We start from the raw sequence: 25,281 nt of genomic DNA on the forward strand, positions 1-25,281 counted from the left end.
TCCACTGCAATTATAGAGCAGAAATACTCACTTAAGCCTGATTATGATGGGATCACAGAGAAAAAAGTTTCTAACCCTGAGGAGGAACTGTAAAGATTAGGAGGGTTTTATGTTGGTGTGCTGAGAAAACTGAACATCAGATGGAGATCTCAGGTTGACACATGACTTTTAGTACAGCTTTCAGCAATAATCACTTTTTCAGTGGTTGACTTCACAACTGATACTTTACAAAATGTAATCTATTTTAAATACTGAAGGATAAATTTATCGTATCTGCAATTTCAGGTTTCAAAAGTTTGATGTCAGAGTTTCAAACCTGAACTGTTAATGTTCTTCTACTGCATTGTGCACAGGTTACTCCAAAGCACTTGGGTCCCTCCCTGCCATCCCCTTCAAAAGAAAAAAAGATGTATTTTGTATATTTTAAAGTGATCAGGAGTTATACTTAAAATGCATTGATTGTAAATAGCAGAAGGCTCGTGAAGTTTTATTTCTATTGCAGATAAGATTTAAGTTTTACATTGTTCTTACTGAAAAAAAAAAAAAAAAACAGTGGAAAAGGGCTATATTTCTCCATATTAATACATATGACATAAGCATTGCCATGGAAGCCATTCAAGAAGTTACAGAGAAAAATTAATTTTAAGAGCATTGCATATGAGTGTGTGATTGTAGCTCTGACCTTCCCACACTTTCAGTGAGCCACAGATAAAAGTCTTGTATAATGTTTTAGAAAATTTAACAGTTTGTATTTAATATGGAATTTAGGACTATTTAAAAGATGCTGCAGGTGATTCACCTTTCAGGGAAATGACAAGCAAAATGATGCACTAATGAATACACCTAGAAATGAATAGACAAACATCCAGTGACAATGCTAAAGTGAACTCATCTTGCATTCATACAATGATGACTACCCTTGATGAGTATCGTGAAACTATTTACTAGCATTAGGAATGTGTTTACATATGAGAGGTCTTACAGACCTACCACAAGGAGTTTAAAAGCTGGATCAATTTTGCATAGCATTAAAATTTTTTTAAATCCTTTCTCTCTTTAATAAAGCTCCTGGTGGTTATTCTACCTCATAAAGGTTGTTTTTTTTTGCCTCAATAATCATCTCTGTCCAAAAGTAAATTAGCTGCTTCCTAGTCAGTATATAGTCAACATCTTATTAGATATCTGAGAATTCCTTATATTTTTACAGTCTCGCTTCTTTAGAAAATGAAGCTTATGGAGGCATCTCCTTTTTTTTTCTGTCAATCCACTCATAATAATTTTTTAAGCCTGTTGATCAGATTGAGTCAACATTGAAAGAGAAATCGGAGTCTCAGAAATACATTCTGCAAGTTTTGCCCTAATCAGCAACATTACAAAATGAAGTACTTAATTAGTATCTCATAGAGAAGAAAGGACATGTTTTCAGTACGTGCTGCACATGAGTAATGGCAGGCCAACCACCATATACATGCTGGTATGCTATTTGAATTATATGTTTGGTCTAATCATGTACTCTATCTGCTATCTGGTAGCATGTTATAGGAGACATGGTTTTACTGTGAAAGAGGAGAAAATTTGGGGACAAGAGAAGGTAAAGAGAAAAGGCAGAGCTGAGAGAAGACAAAAATCTGTGAGAAGCCAAGTTTCATTAGGATGATGGCTCACTGGGCAATCTATATCCTTTATTTTTGACTTTTACTGGATATTGCCAGATGGCAGTAATTTTCTGATGTAAGTTCATAAAAGAGATGGAGGAGGCAAACTGGTTCATAAATTTAATTTTTTTGCAAAGGGAAGACTGAGTGCCTTCCAGAGACTACTTTTCAGATGTGATGTAGGTAGCACTCAGGATTTAAACAGAAAAGTGTCTGAAATATTGAATCTTAATCCTTATATAAGCACATATGTGGACCTTCATATTAATTTTTGTCCATATCTCTCAAGGCTGAATCATGTGGGCTTTGAACACTTGATTAAAATTAGTCATTAGCCAACAGGAAGTAACAGGCTTTCACATCTTCCTCAGAGAAATAGATGACCTGTATAGACAGTTCGCTGTTGATGTACAAAGTGGTGTGAACTGTTTTGTTTTACTGTAATGACCAAGAGAGTGCCTACTGTTTAGAGAACTAAGATAATACTAACATGGCTTAAATCTGCCTTCTGCCTGGTTTGTATTAAATGAAGCTTGTCTATCTTAAATAAAGTTTATAGAAAGTCATCCAATATCAGTTTGCATATGGTGGTATTGTAATAACACTACATTGTTTATGAGGCATCAGTATTATTCTGTAGTGTTAATACATTGTTTATGGGAGCACTGCTGTATAATGACAACTACAGTAGTACAGTATTCTGGGGAGAACTAAATTATTAAGATTCCAACTTTTTACTTTTACTGGTATTCAACAGATGAATATGAAGATTATCTTGGGATGGGTGAGGATTTTTTTGCACTTTTAAAAAAGTTTAATTTAGAAGGACTAGAAGGAGACATTCAGAAGATGTGATTATTTAAAGTTAGAGCAGTAGAAATGGGAAAAAATGGAAAGAAATAAGTGCAAGGTTCTGTACTTTAGGAGTAATGAGACAAAATTCTGTTCTAAAGTATTGCAAATGACAGCAGAGAAGAGAGATGTGCATGTGTAATAGTGCAGAATGAGCAGTATTCATCATTTTCCTTTTCTGAAATGTCACTAGAAAGAGTACTCATTCCACTGCAAGAGGATGGAAGAGATGAGGACTCTGAACAGATTATAAGACTCCTGCACTGTGTTATCTGTTGTCAGATTTTTATGTAGTTAAAGCTTAACCCTAGGTGTACCCTCTATAAAGCTTTATATCATTAATGTGAATAGTGTTAATGGAAAGCAAGCTGCGAAGGGAACAGGAATTGCTTTCCAGTACAGAAAATGACTGTGCTATTTGATATATGGAGAAAACTTTCTCAATATGGGGAAAATCAAAAGTATACTCAAGCTTGGACAAAAAGGTGTAGGTGTTTGTGAATTGTGAATCTCAGAAGGAGGGAAGCTTCCTTTCTCTCTCATTGGAACAAAGGAGAAGATACATGAAAGGAAGGACATTTTTTGGAGGGAAGTAACAGGAAATGCTTGACTGGAACACCTTATTTTTCCCCAAAAGAGCCACTAGCTATTTTTAAAACTATAAGGATGACTGAGTCACAGCAATAAAGCAGCTTTTTTTTGAGGAGTAGGAGGGAAATATATTGTTTTTTCTTTTTTTTTTTTTTTTTTACCCTGCTCCACTTCCATTTTACTTTCCAGAAAGGATAGCAGTATTAGGAAAAGCAATCAAAGAGTTCCAGGATAACACCTCTCTCTAAAACACAGAGAGGAATGCCAGTGTCTTTTGACCTTCATGTGTCCAAGTTTACACATGGGATGTGTGAATTATGTTATAGAACCATTGACAAATAGCTGTCAGTAACAGCTCTTTTCACCTCACATTTTACTTTCCTTTGTTGTTTTCCTTTCTTCAGAATTACATGCATTACTGTATTTTTTTGTACTCAGAACACAGTAGTGCATGTCAATATTTCATAAATAGTTGTGTAATGGCTTGGAACTCACAGTTTATAAAACAGTTGGATATGTATACTAAGAGAGGGATATAGAATTATTTTCCAGGTGAATGATGTTATCGGACTTATTCATAAAATGCAGTTTCAGTTTAGCCTAAGATTTTGTTGATTTTTTTTTTTTGAAAGACTGTGTCAGCACTAGACTTAAAATAAATCTAGCTTTTAATGCTATTTGAGTTGATTTTATGAGACATTATATAAGATGAATTATGCAATATTTCATGCATGCTTGCAACACTGTCTTTTTAAGAGTAGATTACACTCCAGAGTAGATTTCATTTCATTTAATTTCATTGTTTTAACACTTGAATCATCTTGGTCTTTGGATTGTGGGTATTCTATTACTTTCTACTTAAACTTAGGGTTTATTGACCTTCTATTTTCCTCTCATTTCTTCACATACCTGTAACATTTAGCTTTTCTTCTTTGTTTTTGCATTGACTATTCTTCTGGAAAACTAAATTTTCAATGAGATGGTTGAACAACAATAAAAGAAAAATAAACACTGAGTTTCTTTAGATAACTCTTTATTTTCTAATGTCCCTCTTATTCTAGGGGGAGTCTAGAAATGGTAGTGTTTCCTCACATTCCAATCCTTGTCACTAGGGTTGGTTTTTTTTTTTTTTGCCACGCTTGAGGGAATTCATCTTGCTCACAAAATTTCATCATCTCAAGAACCAATTTCTACTGCTATCTCCAAGTCTTTTATGTTTTCTTTTTTCTACATGGAGTAGAAACTCAGGCTGTTCAAGGCCCAGAATTTACACCTGACTAAATTAATGCAAAATTGGATTATCTTGGAAAATATTAGGAAAGTTAGGACAGGTAAGAAACATAACCGTGCAAAATAAGGCTCTTGTGGAGAAGCAATGAAAGAACACATACATCCTTGCATTATTTTACATTGCAAAATTGAATTTTTTTTTTGGTACTGAAGAGGCTAAAGTTTGCAGTTGAATACAAGGCTTTTGTGTTTTATTTTGTTTTGTAAAACAGTTGCCTTATTTAGTTCTCTCATTTTCTTAGAGTAATCTGAAGCTGATTTATTTTCCACATGATCACTGCATGATTAATTCAAGTCCACCTAGAACCTTTGAATATCACAAACCAAAGTGGAGAGTTCAGTAGAACTCTGACGGATAAATGTTTCAAATTACAGCAGGTTAAAATAGGAATGGTGGTCATGGTGGTCTTCAATTTCTTTATCCTTCTTTTTGTATAAATTGTTAGCAATAGAATGGTACGTCATATGACTAGGAGGATACTCTTCACACTGGAAAACATTTCAAATAACTTGGTATTGAAAACAAGTCATAGTGGATATGTGGATTATGAACACATCTGAGATCATAACACAGATATGCCTTTTTTCTAAATGCTTTGGCTGAACAAAAGGATAAACAAAAGGAACCCTATTTTTTTTTTTTTTTTTACTATTTCTTTAGCTGTGTTTTGTGTACCTTAGATGTCAATTTAGGAACTAAAATCACATTCTTAAGATGTTTCACTTTAACATTTTTCCTGTCTTTGTATCTTCCATCAAACTCAAGTTCAGCTATTGTTGGAGAATGGCTCAGAGACAAGGGTCCTGTGCCTTTAGCCAGTAGATTGTAAGCCTGCATGCCTAAGTTGTGCTTTGTCATGTAGTAAGAAAATCTTTGAATGAACGTTAACACAGGCTCTGCTCATACAAAAAGAAAAAGGGGGAATTGTTGGAGAATGGCTCAGAGACAAGGGTCCTGAGCCCACCGAGCAATTGTATGATCAGAGCCTGCTCTAGCTGCTGATGCTGGGCCTCACTAGGGTTTGCCTGCAGCTGCTCGCAGCTGCTGATACAGGAGGAATGTCAAGGATGCTTCAGCCCTGTGTACCGTGGTGTGTCAAAAACAGGTTAAGGGGAATTAGGAATAGTGGTCTGAGAAACCTAGTGTTATGATAACGGTGGTCTGAGAAACATTGTGTTACGGTACTGTCGTGTATCGAAAACAAGTCAACAGGAATCAGAAATAGTAGCATGAGAAACTTAGTGTTATGAGAAGCTTGTGCTGTAAGCTAACTGCAAGTAGGTGGACCGTGCGAATACGACCTTTAGAGCTTAAGCCAATCAGCTAGTGACTAGTAGGCATAATAATTATCATTGTCTGTATAAATATATGTACCCTGGACCAATAAACACACACGTTGATTGATGCTCTATCACCCACACTGAACCCATCTCGGCGTGTCGTTCGTCCGCGGCTCCGCAAGCTATGACAATTTTCAAAGAATTACAATGACTGTTTTTTTCGAGCTGATGCCTATCCCCCAAGAAGCCTGAATTACAGCGAAGCTTCGTCCTTTCTCCCACAAATTGGAATAAAGAAAATAAACATAAGGTAGCCAGAATGATTTTGAGGCTGAATTTAGATGTGAGAAATAGGAGTATGGGCCTTGCTGTTGGTCATTAGAGTCTAGGGACTGAATTGAAAATTGGGAAAAAAGCAGTACTTTGTTCGTCTGCTGTTTCTTGTGGGGTGTTTTGTCTTAAAAAAGGGTCTGTTGTATATTGTTATGAGATTGCACATTATTTTGCAATGAAAAGCACTAAATAATCTCTGAGAAACTGTCAGGATAGATTTTTCATTTTTTTAAAAATACAATACTGACAAATAATAATAGGGTTAGAAAAATCACTATCTACTAAACACTTTTTGTCAGTTGTTTTGTTATTTGTTTATATATTAATATATTTGTTCAGTATGAACTTAGCTCACTCTCAGTACTGTTCTTAAAAATCTGCCGTTCACCATGCATGAATTCAATAAAGAACACATCTCACTCACTCTAATTTTATATCAGTGCAGATACAATGATCTAGGAAGGGTTACTCATAAGTTATCTGTTAGTATGTGCTGTAAAATTATATTTCTTTGATTTCAGTAAACAGAAATTGATTAAGGCACAAAAAACATACATCATGACTTCTCATTTTTACAGTCCTGAAGTTAAGTAAATGCTAAATAGTCCATTTATAGGAAAAAAAAAAAAAAAACAACACCAAACAAACCACACAAAACTCAGACCTTGAAAGTCTGCCAAGTTTAGTCATTTGCACTTAGTATGCTTTCTGTGTTAGCTGAAGAAATCAGATGGTACCAACACAACTTCAGATGGTGCACTTAACACTTTGCTCAATTACTTTGAATATTCTGATTTCATATCTTTGTTCCTTACATGCACTTTGAATGTTCTGTATAACATATCAAATCATTTTCTTCTGGTTGAAATAGTTCTATAAAAGCCTAAGCACAAAGACAATATTTTCTTGTAAATGGGCACATAAATGTTGAGACTGTGCATGTAACAACTAGAAAGACAGGCTGTGTTGAATAGAGAGTAGCACTGTATCTTGTTTGATATTACATCAATAAACAGTTAAAAGCAATTGTGTTTTGTCCAGCCATTAGTGGCTAGATCACTAATGAAAACCAACATGAATATGATAAATTTGTGAATTTTAAATAGGAAAACACCTAAAACATTTAAGACTTTAAAAATAGTATGAGTCAAAGAATTTAAAATTTCATTAATTTTTAGCTTTATCAAGTATTTTTGCCCTGGAAAATCTTTTTAGAATATATATAATTTTTTTTTTTTCCCTCAGAAATTGTTTTCCCCCTTGTTTTATTTTGGTTTTGTATAATGGTTATTAATGAGATGGTAGTAATAAGAGAAAAGAGATAATGCTAATTTTACGTGGTCTTAAGCTGTTCATGTTATGGAATGTCTGATTCTTTAAGATCAAACAGGATCAGCACAGAAAAACAGGAAAAGAGAAGGCTATCAAAGGCAGAAAATGCAGCTTCTACTTCTGGGGAGGTTTCATTTGTACCTAGTTGCTACAGATACACAAAAGAAGAACATGAATGCATGAGCCATTATTATAACTGTCAAACTCCTGCAGTTGTTGGGGGTTGTTTAGGATAACGAGTCATAGGAGGTCAAGGAGTCAGAGCAATGCTCATAGCAGGTAGAGTTTTCCAGAGCAGTCCAACCAGTCTCCTCCTAGATGATGGTAAGAGATTATCTTCAAGGTGAAACAAAAAAACAAGCTGGAATGAAATCACTGTATTGATTCTTTGATTTCAAGAATATAAACTACCGATCAGTTCATCAGATTAAACTAAAACGAAACCAAAGCAAAACAAAAACCCTAGGCAAAAAGACCTTATAACAGATTACTTTCTCCTAAACATACCTTTCATCAATAATTATTTAATGATCATACACTGGTTAAATGAAAACTACCCTCCTCAACACTGCCTCCTGAGTTGGACAGTGACTCATGATGCAGATTTAGAAATTCATTTTCTTCATGGCCACGGATGGTCCCAAAGCCCCAGCATTCATCAGTTCAATCTAAGATCTCTATGCAAATACGTTGAGTGGTATAAACCTGGTCTGAATACTATTCTGCAGTTTATGTAGAATACGAGCACATTTTTTAAGATTACATTTTGGGACTACAGAGGTCACCACAAAGGATGTCATAGCAGCAAACTTTGAATCACTTCTTCAGCAGTCCTACATTACATGTATGATGTATGGAGCATTAGAATAGATTATTTCTCAAAGAATAAATCTTTCATTTTCTTTTTCTCCTAGGAAAATGGATATATATTTTTTCAAAAATGGATATATATTTCAAAATGGATATATATTTTCATAGGAAAACAGGATATATTGGGGAAATGTGCCAAAACATTTACTGGGATAGAATTAATGCTTCCAAAATCAAACTTTTGGTCAAGAGGAAGAAAACTAGTCACTTCACAATAACTTGTTTACAGCAGTTGAAAATACAGGGAATCCAGAGTCAGAGTATTTATTTGATCAATGATTTCTGCATCTTATATACTCACCAACAGATTGTTACAGGACTGACAGCTTCAAAAGATCAAAATCATGAGATTATTCCCCAAATCTAGCTTTCAAAAGGCTATATTTATTGTAGTCACATTTAATTTCCCAGTGCTTCTCTAACAACTGTCCTGTGTTTTATGCATTAACCATGATATTATTTTGGAGAACGATACTTAGGTTTTTCATGTGTTCTTTATACAATTGTACTCATGTTCAGCAATTTTACACATTTTCAGAATATAGCTAATATTTTAGGCTATCTGAATATATATGTCAGACTTTACCTGCTCACTAGCTGTCACATTTTACATCAACAATATCAAAAGAATTTTGCGAGCACTGCAGATAGAAACTTGTGTAATTTAGCGAATTCAAGACATGAGGCAAGCACATTCTTATCTGTTTCAGCTGGCAACACTACCTTGAAAATCTTCAGCACCTGTTTTGCAATAGCACACAGGGAACAGGTTACAGGAGAGTGTCCATCTCTGAAGAAATCAGTTTGACTTGACTGTGTTGCAGAATCCACAGAACTGTGATGGTTCTTTCTTACCGAGTTAACCTGTGGTGTTCCTGTCAGTGGAGTATTACTGTTGAGACCATTTTCCACTCGAAAAAGTTCCTTCAAGAAAGGGAACATGGGATGGAATGGCATATAATTATGTGGGGCTGAGGAAGAGGGAGGAAGAAATAAGTTGAGTTAAATACTTGCACGTTGTCATAGCATATATGAATGTTATGTTATATGAACATTACCTTACAGTGCAGTAATGAAAATAAAATAATATAATTCAGTTATGCGTGTGTGTAAGGATAAAGGTATAGTATAAGGATATAACTGGTTTATGGAAAACTATGCAAGTTACCTTTGTTATTCTATTGAAACTAATTAGTCAGTTTTCTTTGCGAGCTTTCAGGCTGTTGTAAATTGAAAGATCATCTGGTGACCCTTAAGCACAGAGAAAAAAAATATTTTGCATTAGGATTTCAGTCATTTAACTAAACTGTTTATGATAAAAAGAACTGTAAAAGCAGTTACAAAAGCATTGCGATTTAGGAAGTATTTGTGACAAAATGTTTATTTCAGTTGCAGTTAATAACTCATTGAAGTACTGAGTCCTGAACAATAGGACAGAACCAAAATTGACCTTTAGATGAATCCCAACACCCCACATTATAGTACTAATCATATGTAGTATTAGCCATATATATAACGTATTACTAGTCTATCTTAGTATATTTATCTATAGAAACTTTGTTGTAACTTCATTATGTAATAATAGGTGATCAACTGATCTTTCTTTATTTAGAGGCATGAGGTAAGGCCGTGAGGCCAGACACCAGATGCTGTTGAGAAATACGTGGGTTTGATCCCTTTTTGCAGCATTGCCAGACATCAGACCCTGTTGAGAAATATGTGATTAAAGCCCAAACAGATACACATGCCCCACTTTGGGTTCCTCCTTAAGCCCTGGCCAGGCTTTGGGCAAAATCCAACAGGGAGGGGACGCCAGATGTTTCCGGACTCGAAGTTTGAAACCTATTTATTCAAATATATATAAAAGCTTTACCCTCTTGCAGAGACTTTGGAGACCTCACCTATGAGTGGACACACTACATAGGACCTCCCAATTGCTGGGAAAGGGTCTCCAAATCCTCACTGCAACCAGGGCTCCCCAGCGACTGCGGATCTGGATGATGGTAAAGTATTAGGGCAATCTTTCTTCATCACTATTGATGACTTTATGTAGTAATGATTAGCATTACCTTGTCTTGCTTTATTTTCTTGTCATATTATTTTAGGACTAAGTAGTATTATCTTGTTTATTCTCTTTGCTGCTTATAACTAGAGTGTAATAAGCTTACCATTCTGACTAAATGTATTATCTTACATTTTGTATTATTTTGCAATATATAGTAAAACAAATATATTGTTTCTGTTGGTATCTGAGTCCTTTCTGTTAATCCAGTCAGTTGTCAAAACACTTATTTAATGGCATAAACAAGGTTTGTTGACCTGCAATAATGTTCTGTTCAGTATAATACAAAAAAAAATTTAGTTGCCCAAAATACTTACTCCCACAGCAACGTTTCTCTAGTTATAAAAAGTAAATTTGTGTCTGTATGTCTCAGTTAATTACTTTAATTCATTTAAGAAAGTATGATGTATAACAATCTATTTAGCTTTATTAATGTGTATGAAGATTAGCCTTCCTTTTGGAAATTACGTATACAATGGGGTATTATAACAGGATTTTCATTTTCATTCATTTTTAAAATTTCTACACTTCAGTAGCTAAAACACTGAAACAATTGACAGTGACTTGGTAGCTGTGCTCAGTATAGTTTGCAGTTTAACTTTCTGCCACTTTTCTATGGGAAGAAATGCAACATCTGAACCAGAGATGTGGCAGTTATAAATCACTATAGATGTTCTTGTAGACAGTACTCTCTTGAATAGTAGTTAAAAATGATCTTTATGTTTTTGTACAATTAATTCTGTAGCTTGTATTTCTTCAATGCGTAGGGATTATCTATTACTATAGTCCTAGTTTAATTCACACATAGGAAAGCTAGTTGATTTTATCAACTTCTAATATTATCCAAGTAAAAAAACATTATTTTTGCCATGTTTATAATAAGGACAATTTGTCACTAGACTGAAGCTATATCAACTGATAGAAAAAGCATGACAGTTGGAATAACTGAATTGAATTTTTCTTTCTGTTGAAAGCTAAATGCTTTCTCATTCATAAAGATATGCATGGGTTTTCTGATAAGATTGATTTTCCATGATGTATGAGATAGGACTGTTTGTATTTTTACTTTAGTTTGCTTTTACATATTTATTAGAAAAGCCAAAAGAATTAAAATAATCAATTCTATAGCAAACCATTTCTGCAAAGAATACCAGACTTAGAAAATGGAAACTTTCTTACTGTGGTTTAACAGCAAAACTATTGTTTAATAACTTTTTTTTTTTTTTTAAGTAATTATATTTCACAGAAAATATCTTTAGTTTAAGCACAGACATAAGAAAGTTTTTCAGTAGTCACATTGCTTGACTGAGTCATCTCACTAGTGCATTATATTCTATGAAATAAATTACTTTTACATTTACTTGAATGAACATCTCTGGTTTACCAGGCAATTTTTAGTAAGTATAAAGACTTACACATAGATGTTGAAATAATTTCAAATAGACTGTTTATGTGGAATATTGCTTTTATAATTTTTTCAAGAATCAATATTCTCATATCATATGCCAAGATGAAGGTTTTTGGTAACACATTTTTCCATGTAATTTTTCTTTTGATGGAGCAAAATTCTCTCCTAATAGAGATCTGGAAAAACGTTTTGTCTTTTCATTTTTGTATAGTCTAGCTTTTAGGGTTGTTTTTGATAATTGTAGATTTTTTGGGTTAACTCTACCCCTTTCAGAAAAAAATACAACTTTACTGCATATATGGAGCAGATAGGATCAATCTTGCCCTGAAGAGGTGAATACCCAATGCATTTTGCTATGCATCACTTTATAGATAACTTAAAATGGCAGAATTAAGCCATGAAAGTTCAAGCCTATTTGAGATGATTTTACAGGGGAAAATGGTACTGCTTTACCATGTATGTGTCTAATCTTTGTAGAGACATTTTTTTTTAAGACTCCTTTTTACTGTCTCTAAAACATTGTTTTCAAATATTGTATACCTTTTGGAATGACATTTACATTTTGTAGGGTTTGTTGGGTTTTATTGCTTTTTTTTTTTTTTTTTTTTTTTTTCCCTTTCAGAAATCCACACATGGGTCATTGGTGTCAAAGTTTGTTAGCTGAGCTAGGTGTCTTTGAGAGCTATACTCATATATACAGTACAAGTATGCAGTGTTTTGCTGTTGCTCTTTCTGAAGTGGTTGTTAAAGATCATAGCCTGCCTTAATAACCCTTACACTGTTAAACTTCATGTGTTTATGTTCCACACAGGTAAAGGGTGTGGAAAATATTAGTCTCTTACTACTTTTGTCAAAGACATTGAAGTAGAAATTCTGTATATAAAAATTATTAACATATTCTTCTAAATGTACTTTTCCTAAAAAATTCCACTATTAACAGTTTAGACTAATTTCCTCCCCCTCTGTCCCTGACCTTGCTGAATTTACTAATGCCTACAAAGTCTCACACTGTGTGCTTGTACTGGGTCTGTGGAAGAGGTGGTGGGGGATGTTGGTGGTTAAGTCATGGCCCTGTTACACATGCTAGTTTCCAGGAGGTGGCTGGGAATCTACCTGTCAATGGAAATTAATGAACGAATTCCTTATTGAATTCCTTCTGAATTCCTGTGAGGGTGAGCAAGTGACTGGGTGGGCACTTACCTGCTGTCCGGGGTCAGCTCACCACTGTTTCTTAGTAACAACCCCCAAAAAATTGACATTGTCAAATTTACGAGGAGCAAATATTTCTAATCAGTAAAACTGGGAATGTTTGTAATTTCTTTTTTAGCTTTCCTTGAATAGTAATGATGCTGCACTTTAACCATATGGTTTAAATGCTGCTCAATATCTATACTGCTTGTTCTGGTAGAGGTCCCTGGGGAAGGTGGCAGAAAGCCATCACAGCTCTTTTCTGCAGGGAGGGATTTGAAGTTAAAAAACACCAACAAAACAGTGTTGTTTCAATGTCTAACACAAGAATTGTATAATATTTGGGTTATGATATGCTAGTTTACACCATGGATAATTGTATGACTTTTTTAGTCCCAGCTACTTGATCAAGGGATATATTACGTTTTCTCTTTATAATGTTATTTCATATAGGAGCATATTTAATCCCAGGGAAATCCACATATGCCTATGGAGGAAACAATAGTATTTTACTGTATTGTGATACCATAGTCAGTACCTTGGTTCTTGAGACCAAATCCTAACAGCTTTTCTAATTTTTAATGAAATGAAAGGGAAATTCCAGTCAGTAATTTAACTGAGAGTTTTCTTTATTTTGATCATTGGTGCTAAAACAAATCAGTATGTTTTTTAAATAACGAAGGAGTAATACCCAGGTTGTTTTGTCTAACTGAGAACTAAGCTAGCCCTTTGTGATTTTCAGCAAGCTGTATTTCAAATAAGCATTAAAATGTGTAAAATGTTGTTCAAACTATGACCTTTTCAAAACTGCTGTTGCTGTGATGCACATTTCCTGCTCTTGGTGATGTTGGGTAACACATTTGGCAGAACAGAGGACTGCTGTGCTCCAACTGAAAAGAAATCAACCATTTGAATAAAGATCCATGTATCTGTGATGAGGCAAACATGTCATTTCCCACTTTGTTTTAGAGCATGCACTGTTTGCCACTGGTTTGATGTTAAACAAATAATAAACACTTTTCAAAAGACAAAAATAGTATGTGAGAAATAAAACCACAGTAAATGCTAGGTACGACTAAGGATTTAATTGGAAGTAATGAATTGCTGGCTTGAAACAGCTTGGAGGACATCAGTCTATATTTACACGTAGACCCAGCAGTGATCTTACTCGAAATCTGTTCAGCTGTTTGTTTCAGACATGTAAATATTTTCCATTCTCCTGGAAATATAAGGCAAGTAGCATGTTTTGAGCACACTGATAGTTTTAACAACTTAATGGTCACTGGTCAAATGCGAGGAGGATGATCAATGAAGGGGATTTTTACAAGGCTTAGTATAGTGCCAGAAGATCACCTCCTAGCAGCGAAAGAGGCGTTGGCAACACTTTCTTGATTCCTACAAGCATGTGAACAGTCCTAGCCAAGGGAGTAATTTCACCTGAGGGAACCGCAGACCCCTGGCTTGTGAGGTTGCATCCGAGACCTTGCTGTCTGGACCCTGGGCACAGCCCCGGAGCATTGCCCAGCAGCACCTTGGTGGTGGAATTCATTTTGGTTTAGGCGGAAATCTGGACAGGGTGCTACTCCGGAGGAGAGGCTGTGCCGTGGCATTCTCATAGTCATTCGTTATGCTCTGGTAGCAAAGCAGAGGCTTCACAGCCCTGCACAAAAGTGAGGACGTTTATAGAGGCAGGAATCCATCAGAAAGTCTTCTTAATCCTAGGAGGAGAGGGCTGGGCAGCTGCTGGGCCTCCCAGCGTGGCGTGGGGACGCAGCCCGCAGCGGCCCCGGAGGAGCTGGTGAGCAGAGGCCAGGCAGGCGTGAGGGTGCCTGGAGAACGAGGGGAGGGAGCCCCAGGCCTGGGCTCCCGGCGGGAGAAAGCTCATAAAGGGTCAGCTAGTGCCAAGGGAAGAAAAAGTGAAGGCTCTGGCAGGTGGGAAAAGTTTCTGCCCAATAAGCAGAAGCTGGTTTTATGTAGTGCTGGTTGTGGTTGTGCTTTTGTTTAATCTCTTTTACATATGTGGTGTTTTTGTTCCCTGTCCTCAATTTGATTCAAGCAGAGGAGCTATGATTTGATTTTTCGCTTTTCGCAGGAAACTAAATTTTGTGAAGTTTGCTCAAGATAGCTGCAAAGTGCTGGTAAGAGAAAAGAATTCACATGGGTAAGGCTGCTAAGGTGCCTGTTTCTTACTAGCAGATACAGTCTTTTGGAAGGTTTCAATATTTCAGGTTAATAGCCCGTTATGCAACACTTAAAAATCTTCTTGGTATTACAGGGGTTTTCATCTCCTTTTACTGTAGTTTTCCATATTTCTTTCTGTAGAAGTGTGTCACTTCCTCCTATTTTGTTCTTAATTTACAGGAGAATAAGAAAGTCACTTTATTTGAATACACAAGACAAGCATTCTCCTAAGTGTATTTAGCCTGACATTTAAGGTTAAAAACAAGCACGTGCAGTCATAATGTCTGTGTCTATTTCAGTTAGTCAGTCCTCACCGATAAGTGTTGAGCACACCAGAAGATTTCAATCAAATTTTAAGGAGGTACAAATCTTTACGGTTCATCCAGTCCCCTTACAAGGGGGGGGTCTGGCAAGGAAGACTAGAGGGAGAGGAGAGCACAAGACCCAGCTAAGAACTGTATGCTCAGGCAAAGTAAGACTGTTTTATGAAGTACTCAGCTTACTTGGTTGATGCTGAAAGAGAACCATGGCACAGCAAAGCGATGATCATCCCAGTGTATGCTTTCCTGTCACTGTGGTGGGTAGGAGCAGGGCTGAGGTGTGCAAGCTGCAAGGGGCGGTCACTGTGGGCAGTGGGCTGCAGTCCCAGGAGCTCATCCTGCATGGGTGGGATTCTGGGTTTGCCTTTTTTCCCACCCTCCCATCTATGAACCACTAGAGCTGCTGATAAGAACTTCTGTTTTGCCTCTGACTCTGAGAAACTTTGAAGAGATACAAATTGCTGCCTTCAGTGACAGCTGGGGTTAGCAGAGTTATGGAAAAGAGTACGTGGCAAGGAATTGCTTGATGAAGCTTTTAAGAGGAGCTCTTTCTGGTGTGGAAACTGGAATAACTCACTCTTGTTTTATCTTCTTCAAAGCAAGTTTGCACTTCTGCTCTTGAAAGCCTCCAGGGAGGATGAACAACATTCTAACAAAAGTTTATTTCTGCCCTGGGATTTTTTTCAGAGGTCTTGCTGTAAAACTATTTTACACTTTTAAATAATTACAAAATATAAAATATTAATTTAAGTAAATGTTGCATTGTTTTATCTCTGTGCAATTGTTATCTTGAACTCCATTTTTTTAATCCTACTTTGTGTTTTAAAACTATCCCTTGTTTCCCTTGCATTTTATCCACTGATTTTTTTTTTTTTTTTTTTTGGTAACTGAATATGTGCAGGCATTTTGTAGTGGTTAATTAGAGTGATGTAGCACATTCTTATGCCTCTATATTATCTACCTCTTATCAGCTTCTATCACATTACCTTAACATTTGTTTTGCCAATTGATGGGGTTAACACAAAGGACACAGACACCAAGCTAAATAAATAGGCTTATTTTACTTTAGTTTAAAGCAGCAGAAAGAATGTGCAAGGTAATGCACCTAGTCATTACTACATAAAGCTAGCTATAGTGATTAAGAAAGATCCATCACCAATTGCCCTCATACTTTACCATCATCCAGACCCGTGCATCAGCTGGGGAGCCCTGTCACAGCGAAGGGTCGGAGAGCCTTTCCCGGCAATTGGGAAGTCCTACACGGTGCATCCACTCGTAGGTGAGGTCTCCATCTTTGCTGTGAGAGGGTCCGGCTTTTATACAGTTTAACAAACAAATCTATAAATCTATATGACAAAACACACAGGAGATATCTGGTAGATTGACATGCCTCACTCAGGCGTGTCCGGATCTGGCCAGGATCCGGGCACGCCTGAGGAGTTCCTGTTTTTCTTTATGTTTGAGATTTATAGTTCATTTATAGTTTTTTCCTGTTGTTTACTTATAGTTTTCAGGGGTTGTTGCCATGGTTGCATTTCATGCTGATAAGATGCTGGTTGCTGGTCGGGGGGTTCACTCAGAAGTCAGCTTTGTTTGAGGCCTGTTGTTTAGGCCTTTTTATTTCAATGTTACAGAGCTACACTTTCACAGTACAAGGGGCAGCAGAGTCCCTCAGGCTTGATCATCTATGATTCTATGTGTTGTTGAACTCCTCCACAGAAAAAATCTCCACATGGTCGGCTTTCTGTGAATGCTCTTCCACTTTTATGGATGGGGATCTTTTCCAGGTGTCATTTCTCTATTTTGTTCATAATCATTGTATTCAAACTCTATGACTGTTTAAATTGCTACTATAATGATTTTCCTTGTGGTGAAGGACCATAATTTTAAGATTTTTGTCTTCCACGAGATGCTTTTTCTTCATACCTCTAATGTAACAAAACTTACTCTTTTCTCCTCTACCAAACTGAATTAGACAAACAAGTGGCTCTTTGTTTCTGTTAAGAGGAATGATCTTTGGACTTGACTATTTTACCTTAGGTTTTTTATTCTCAACTTTGTTATCCTGCTGTCAGGAAAAATGCTACTATTTAAGTAATCTTTGACAGCTGTAATTTCTTGCCATAGTTCCTTCTTCCTCTGTATTCTTCTGCTTCTACTACTGCACGTAGACAAAGAAATTCAGAATGTCTGGACAGTTAATTGATTTTTTTTTTTTTTTTTTTTTTTTGCTTCCTGTGCTTAAATTTAAGCTTCTAGAAAAATTGAGGAAAAAAAAAAAAGTTGAATGTGAAGAGATTAGAGAGGACTTCTAAGTGGAAAGTCAAGAGAGACCTCTGAGTTTAATCTTACTTTGAAAAGAATGTGAGAATGGATTATTTTTAAGACTGAGCCTTTAAAAGTTAGGTTTTTGAAGGTGAATTTTGGAGCTCAGGGGATATATTTCCTTCTACTTTTATGAGTTTCATGTTGTAGTTAGTTGTATAAAAGTCTCTTTACATTGAAGATGCCGTATAATCTTTAAGGGTAAGTCAGTCACAGAAAAAGAGAAATAAATAAACATGGAGAATGAAATTATATTTTTGTCAATTTAAGAATTTGTAAGAAATGCTTGCGTGTCTGTATATAATTTACAGAAGATGCACATTAAAATTACTTTCCATGCTAATCCATGAACATGACCAGAAGTGAGATTTCTCTGCACACTACCACCCTGCCCCAGGTGACCATACTCCAGAGGTCCTGTCTGTTCAGAAAAGTATAAGAAATAGAAATTCTTAGTAGTGTGTCTGAAAGCTTGGCTAAGCTGATTAGAGCCTGAAATGCAGATAATTTAGTAGTCACTTGTTAAAACTGTATTATCTGTTAAAATACAGGCTTACACAACAAAGCAGCAACCAAAGATGCTACAGTTTAAATTCAAGGCATGTGCTGTGGTAAGGCACTCTGATACCATATTTAGAGAATACATTGGTAAGGAAAGTTCAAAATCCCGCATCTCTTTAGTTTATTGAGATATGTGCTGTTAGTTACCTGGGGGGAACTTCATTACCATAAGCATTATATTGACAAATTATGAATAATTTTTATTTACTCTCAAATAATCCACCCTTTTCTTTAGATTTGGTCCCCTGCCCAAAATACTCCTAACCAAAGTAAAAAATGCTAAATTACTGTAGACGTTAATATACCAAGAATGTTGCATAATGAGTAATGCAGATTTAGTGTCATGTTCAGTCAGTGTAATTACATACTATTGTTGCTAGCGATATCAAAATTTGTCAAAGAAATGCTGTTAAAATGCTACAGTTTTTTTTAAAAAAGGGAAAAGCCTAGAAGTTTAATATTTACGAGCAGATACTCACAGTTCATACTGAGATCATGCTCAGTGTTAATGCCCTACCAGTGTTAATGGTAAGTGGTGATCAATCTTCTTTTCCTTTTTTTTTTTTTTTCTTCTCCCCACTGCTCTCTCTGAGATATTTCTGCTTCATGTGAAACTTAAGGCTACATGGAAGATTTACCAACATTAGGATTACAGTCTTGGTTGGTCCTTTAGTAGATAATATATTGAACAAAAGTACAGATGTAGAGTTGGAATTATCATTTACAGAATTGTTTTAAATAAAATTGAGGGGGGGGGAGACAGGGACTGTTGACACCAGAAATCAGTATCAGTTTTTTGTACACAAGATACCGATGTATTGTCTCCAAAAATAGCTACCGCTTTGTTTTAGATGACATGTAGACAATGCTGCGAGTTATGATGGAAGTCATGAATACAAATTATGTTGTTAGGGAAATAAAATTAAAAAAAAGTCTGAGTTTATGAGAGAGGGCTCACAGAAAGCCTGTGTGTGTTCCAGCCTAGGGCCAACCGAAGAACATGGTGATTCACGCTCTCATGAATTTTCAGTTTCCATGTGCAGTGTTTCTCTAAACTGATAAATTAACGGAAAAAGTGTATATTCCTATGAGCCTTCTGTATGCTAAAAAAATCCACTTAATAACCAAATGTCAGTGATGCAATTGTGACCTAAAACTTGCTCAACTCTAGGTGCTGTTGAACAAGTCTTTAGCTAGGAAACGTGTATGAGGAATCCTAAACGACAGCTTGAAACTGTATTTATTAACATTTGTCTTAGAAGAAAAGCCAAAATAATTTTAGTTTCTCCATTTTTAAAAAATAAAAACTCTTTCCTTTTGTTTGTTCTTTCATTTTATGTCTGTCTAGTGTTTAAGTTTCAAGAGAATCTGGAAAACCTATGTGACTGCTTTGACTTAGAAGTGCATAATACATTTTTAGTGATATTTCTTAAAGTATGATGTTTTTCTAACTGAAGGCTATGATAATTTGAATCTTTTCTGACTTACTTCAAAACTGAACAAAACATATTTTATTTTCCATAGTACTGTAGACCCTCTCAGAATGCATAAGGTTTTATCCTTTTTTTGCCTGAAAATTCAGCATACATAGCTAGTATGTGTACACACTTTCCTGTTGTGTTGTGGCACTTGACGAATGTAGACTCACCTATCATCACATAAACAATATCAATTAAATTGCTGGAAAGGTATTAGTGTTCATGGGTAGATTATTTGTCATCTTGATTTACTTGTTCTCAGTCAATATGGAATACACTGGGCTGCTTATCTTCTCTACTAAATTACTGAATTATGTCCAAGTATAGGAACCTAAGTTCATCTTGGACTGGTTTACTTTCTAAATCTAAATGCTTAGGTAGAAGAAGAGCCTTCAGCAAAACTTGATGATTTTTTGTTTTATAAGTTCGAGGGAGGTGGTGATGGTGCTGGTCTTTTGAAGGGGTACTGCATCCTAAGCAATTTTGTCCCAGGAGGCTTATCAACATTGGCATTAAAAAACCAAACCAAACCAAAACAACCCTCCAAAACACCTTCGATTATCACTCTATCAAAAATATACCTCCATTAAAAATCATTCCAGGTCAGAGAAGTAATAGGAGTGATTTCCTGAGAGTTACTGGAATAGGTGTTTCATGAACGGGCGGCAAGTCACAGCTCATACAGGTTTAAAAGATATTTTCTTGTTTGATAATGACAAGATTCCTGTAACTTTGTACCTAACCAGAAAGCAGCTCTATTCCAAGATGAAAATTATTGCTACTTAAAGGAACTGCCTTTTCTGGAAACATTAAATAATATGAAGGTTTTGCCCAATATAGTGATTCTGGCAAGTTGAGCTGGAGTGGTGAAAAGCAGTAGAAGTTGGTTTTGTTTGAGGTCTAGTTTATATACTGAGTTCTCATTCCTCCTACAGACAGAAAGACAGCTGCAACTTGATGACAAGCATTTTAGTTGAGAGTCCTGAATACCCTGCAATACCTCCACCACAGAGAACTGACACTCAGCTCTGTCCAACTAAACACAGTAGATCATACCAATAATACAGCTGTGCTTTACTTGCCTTTATCAGCTAAACTTTGTTACCATTCTAAAGGCCCTTTGTGTATCAGATTTTTATCTCTGAATTTTTACAGACTTATTTGGCAGTGTGCCAACACTTGAGGCTGATGCATTCATGTAAACAAAAAGGTTACTGACATATCATCGTATTTGGGTCAAACATTTTGCATTTTTTTTCTGTCCAGACAACAAAATTAGTGCTTTTTATCCATAGCTAGTAAGCACCCCTTACTAAGGCTATTCAAAACATATGGTATCTCCTTTGTTTCACTGGCTTATTCCTCTGCGAATTAAAAGTCTGGTTGTTCCAGTATTTCATTAATAATTCACCAAAAATGTAAAGGGGAAACATAAATATCTGTGGAAAATCTTCTTTTGGTAGTACTTAAAAAAGTTCTTTGCAGTTGTTCTTTATTATTCTGTTGCAGCACTGAATGATTTATCACTTAGGTGAAAAAAAAAATAAAAATCCAGTAAGACTGCATGTGCCCTGGACCATTTCATAATTTGATTTGATCCTCCACAATAAAGTTGGTATTTTGATTTAACTGATGAAGATCAAATCCATGCCATTACATATAACCTTGTTTTCTGATGGTAGTCTTAAAATTCCTCGATTTCTGTATCACTAGCTTATTTTAAAAAAAAAAAATCCTTATGTCCAAACCCATTTATTTTTATCTCAGTAGCTTTTTGATATCAATTGGTTTGTTTACATTTTCAGAATTGGGTACATTTTTAGTTAAAATTTAGATCAGAGTTAAGCTTGTGGACATTCTGGCACCTCATTTGAAATTGCATGGATTTTTTATATTTTTTTTTTTGCTATGTGTGATCTGGCAACCAGTAGTTGATGGACTTTTTAAGAATAATCATTTCAGCTGTTTTTTCTTAAATATATACTATAAAACACTTGAAACACTGCATAGCTGCTCCTTTTCATCAAATACATTAGAAGATCTACAACGTCCTAAATTAAAAATAGCACAGAACAGTGCTTGTTAAACATGTGAAGGCATTAAAAATAGCTGAATTTAAGGCAAAGACTATGAAGAAAGAATCCTGCCTCTCTTGAGGTCAATGGGAAGTTTGCTATTGACATCAGTAGAAGGAGTTACATATGCAATGATGTATGCAAATAAATGTATTGTTTTGGAACAGTTAATAGTGTAAAATGGAGACATTTATAAAACATTTCATAACAAAGTAATACCGTTTTTCATTAGGGCAAAAAGTTTGCTTGTTTGTTGATGTACATGATTGGTATATGCTGACATATTATAAATATCAATATATATTATGCAAATCATTCTCCCTCATCTAAAAATAGCTGGTTTGCATTCAGGCATCAGATTCAATTATAGTACTAAAATGAAGTCCCAAGTGAACTCTTAAATAGGTTTCTACTTTCACAGCAATATACAGCACAATGCATTGTTGAGTCACCACACACCTCTCAATTAATTCAGAGCAGGTGTCAGATTGAGATCTTTATCTTCCAGTTCAGAAAGCAGAAATAATAATGATTTATGGACTTTGGCCTCAAACTGTAACAGTTCTATCACTTCAAAGAAGTTCTGTAATTTTGTAATGTGTGTACATGACCTGTGCTGTAAAGTTCTCTTGACCATTGCAAAACTTTATTTGAGGTTAGTGGTGGTAGAAGGAAATTTGATTTACATTAATTTCTGTCAGTTAGTATCTGTTGCTTGTATATAGTACTGATAAGTTCACAGAAGGAGTAATATATTTGAAAATTATGGAAAATTTTTAGTGTTGAATTGGATTTGCTCATTTCAAGTCTGGTGCATGATCAGTTAAACCCACCATCAGCCTGGTGTATTCTGTTCCATAGATGTGTATAAACATCACTATAGTGTTATATCAGATATAAAACATCTGATGTGAGTATGTAGTCCTCTCAACTTTATGCTCAAATTGTTACAAAATAATACAGCAAAAGCATTTGACATATTAGAGCCAAATTTCATGGTTGTGTGCTTTCTCTAGTACATTTGTCTGTAAAAAATTTGTGCTGTATATGAGAAAGCAAAGAATCAAAGTGCTGTTGTCTTAGGTCTAATAGACCTGTGGGCTTAAGAAGGAAAAGTGTTAGGAATTTACTTCTGCCACTGAAGTGAAAAACATAAATTCTCAGTGGTTAGAAACAATGTATGTCAAACTATGATATTGACACGTTAGCGCGTCACTACAGAAAATGAATCTAATACTACCAAATTACACGTTGCCATTTGTTTGTTCATTGTATATATATATATTTTTTTTTTTTAATGGGGCAGCCAAGTATCATTCAGCTAAGCTGTAAGCATAAACAAAGTATTGCAAAGAATTAGAATACTAGCTGTATATAATATTTGGGGATCAAGCTCCTTTTTGTTCTGGAGATTAGAAAGGTAGAGCAAGAGAATAAAGTGAAGTAACTGTGAAGGGTAGTGTCTATTCCCACATTTGGAGACATTGTAATGGTTTTGGACTTATTATTGGATACACTTATGGTATCAAAACACCTATGTAATTGAAGTTTTGGTAATTGGCAGCTGACAACTCTTCTTTTTTTTTTTTTTTTTTTTTTTTTTCTTGTTTTACCCTTTCCCTTTCCAGGAAGTGACTGCATGGTTAGTTCTGTGGCAGCCAAGATGGAATCGGAAGATATACTAAGGAAATATTACTGTGCACTTAACTTACCCTTTTGCCTAAAGATCTGCTACTGACCACAGTACTTATTTTACATGGTGGCAGCAGCACAGTTAGAATAGAATGTGGACAAATGGCTTTGGTAGCCTAATGTAGACAGTCCATTTACATGTTCTAGGAGCAGAAGGAAGTGGGAGTTGCAGCTAGCAGAAACTCCTTTACATCTACTGCAGCCCTCTTAAGGCTATTTGTTACCCAAATCCCATTTGTCTCATTCAAATGCCACTAGAGGCTCATTTGGCTCCTTCTAGCCACCATTCACTTATAGATCAGTCCTGCTCTTTAACCATCCTCTATTCACTGAAATGTCATTGCCTTGCCACCACAGAGTTGTTTTGTTTTTTTTTTTTCTTCTCCATGTTGCTTAAGAGCTTTGACCCGGCTCTAGTCATTCTTGTGTATCAGTCTCAATGTGTGAATGTCTATTTTATGTCCCTGTCAGAGTTCAAGAAGCATTTGGGTGACACTCTCAGTCATATGGTTTAGTTTTAGGTGGTCCTGTGAGGAGTGCAGAGTTGGACTCAGTGATCCTTATAGGTCCCTTCCAACATGAGATATTCCATGATCTAAATTCTAGAGAACGCATTCTTCTGTTGCATGCAGTAGCATAGCAATCTTTAGGTGACAAGCTTTACTATACATTTAAAAAAGACATGATTTACTATGAACTTATTTTACATTAAATCTTGTCTTGTTACTAAATGTTGCTCTTACTTACGGTTAATCTAACACATGACGATGACTGAAAGTATAGGTAGTCACGATAACAAGACTGAATTTATTTAATTTCAGGCTGACATATGTTAAGCATTAGTCAAGGATGTAACAAAGGACATATTCTCACTTTGTTTCCATAATACAGTCCTTTTTGTATCTTGCATGAAATTAAACAAAATGTAATTAATATATCAAATCTACTTTTTTTTTTTTTTTTCCCTTTTTTTCCTTTTTTTAGGGTATATGGGACAAGATGTCCATTTCCGATCATGCGAAAACAAGTACTGTGGTCTGGGTAGACACTGCATTGTGAATGGGGAGACTGGCCAAGCTGAGTGTCTGTGCATGGAGCACTGCAAGCCGCATTATAAGCCTGTGTGTGGTTCTGATGGAGAATTCTATGAAAACCATTGCGAAGTGCACAGGGCTGCCTGTCTGAAAAAGCAAAAGGTCACCATTGTACATAATGAAGATTGCTTCTTCAAAGGTAAGCGCAGCTGAACTATATCTGGAATATTGCTATCAGGTATGTGTTTTCAGGCGGTTCAAATAAGCTCCGTAGAGGCTGCACTGAGTGTACAGTGAATAAATGACTCAGAAAGTTAATATAATAAGTATCTCACTCCAGAGATATCTTATGAATTTTTTTTTTTTAATTTTTATTTGTACTTGATGCTCTGGATGGTCATCCTTTTTTAACGTGAATAAAACAGTTGTCTCCTGGAAATTAATCCACAGCAGCTTGTCTTATAAATGTGGCTGTTGACCTCGTTCAACTGAATGTACTTACGGTCCCAAAGCCCAAAGGATATTAATCTCTGTTACAGGAAAAACAGAATTTAGGATTTTAGAAGGGTTTTGTAGTGCTGCAGGACTGTGCTTATATTTGGTGTTGAAGTTGATTGACCAGCAGCTTGTTCATAGCTAAATGGGTCTTCCTTGCTCTGAATTTGGACAATGAAAAGTTTAATTTTGTATTTACCAAAGAACACAGATTTTAATTGTTTCAATCTTCTGAATACTGAGAGATGCCAGCCTAAA

General features: G+C 35.6%; 1 protein-coding gene across 2 annotated transcripts in view; it reads left to right on the plus strand.

The window, feature by feature from the left end:
- Positions 1-25,281, plus strand: part of FSTL5 (follistatin like 5) — a 330,515-nt gene that overhangs the window by 75,562 nt on the left and 229,672 nt on the right. For both annotated transcript variants that reach the window (XM_042808092.1, XM_042808093.1), the window contains exon 4: positions 24,479-24,727. In XM_042808092.1, the coding sequence (XP_042664026.1) occupies positions 24,479-24,727 (249 nt within the window). The remainder of the gene's footprint in view (positions 1-24,478; positions 24,728-25,281) is intronic.

This window comes from Tyto alba, unplaced genomic scaffold, assembly GCF_018691265.1.
Source record: "Tyto alba isolate M040663 unplaced genomic scaffold, T.alba_DEE_v4.0 Super-Scaffold_6, whole genome shotgun sequence".
Taxonomy (NCBI): domain Eukaryota; kingdom Metazoa; phylum Chordata; class Aves; order Strigiformes; family Tytonidae; genus Tyto; species Tyto alba.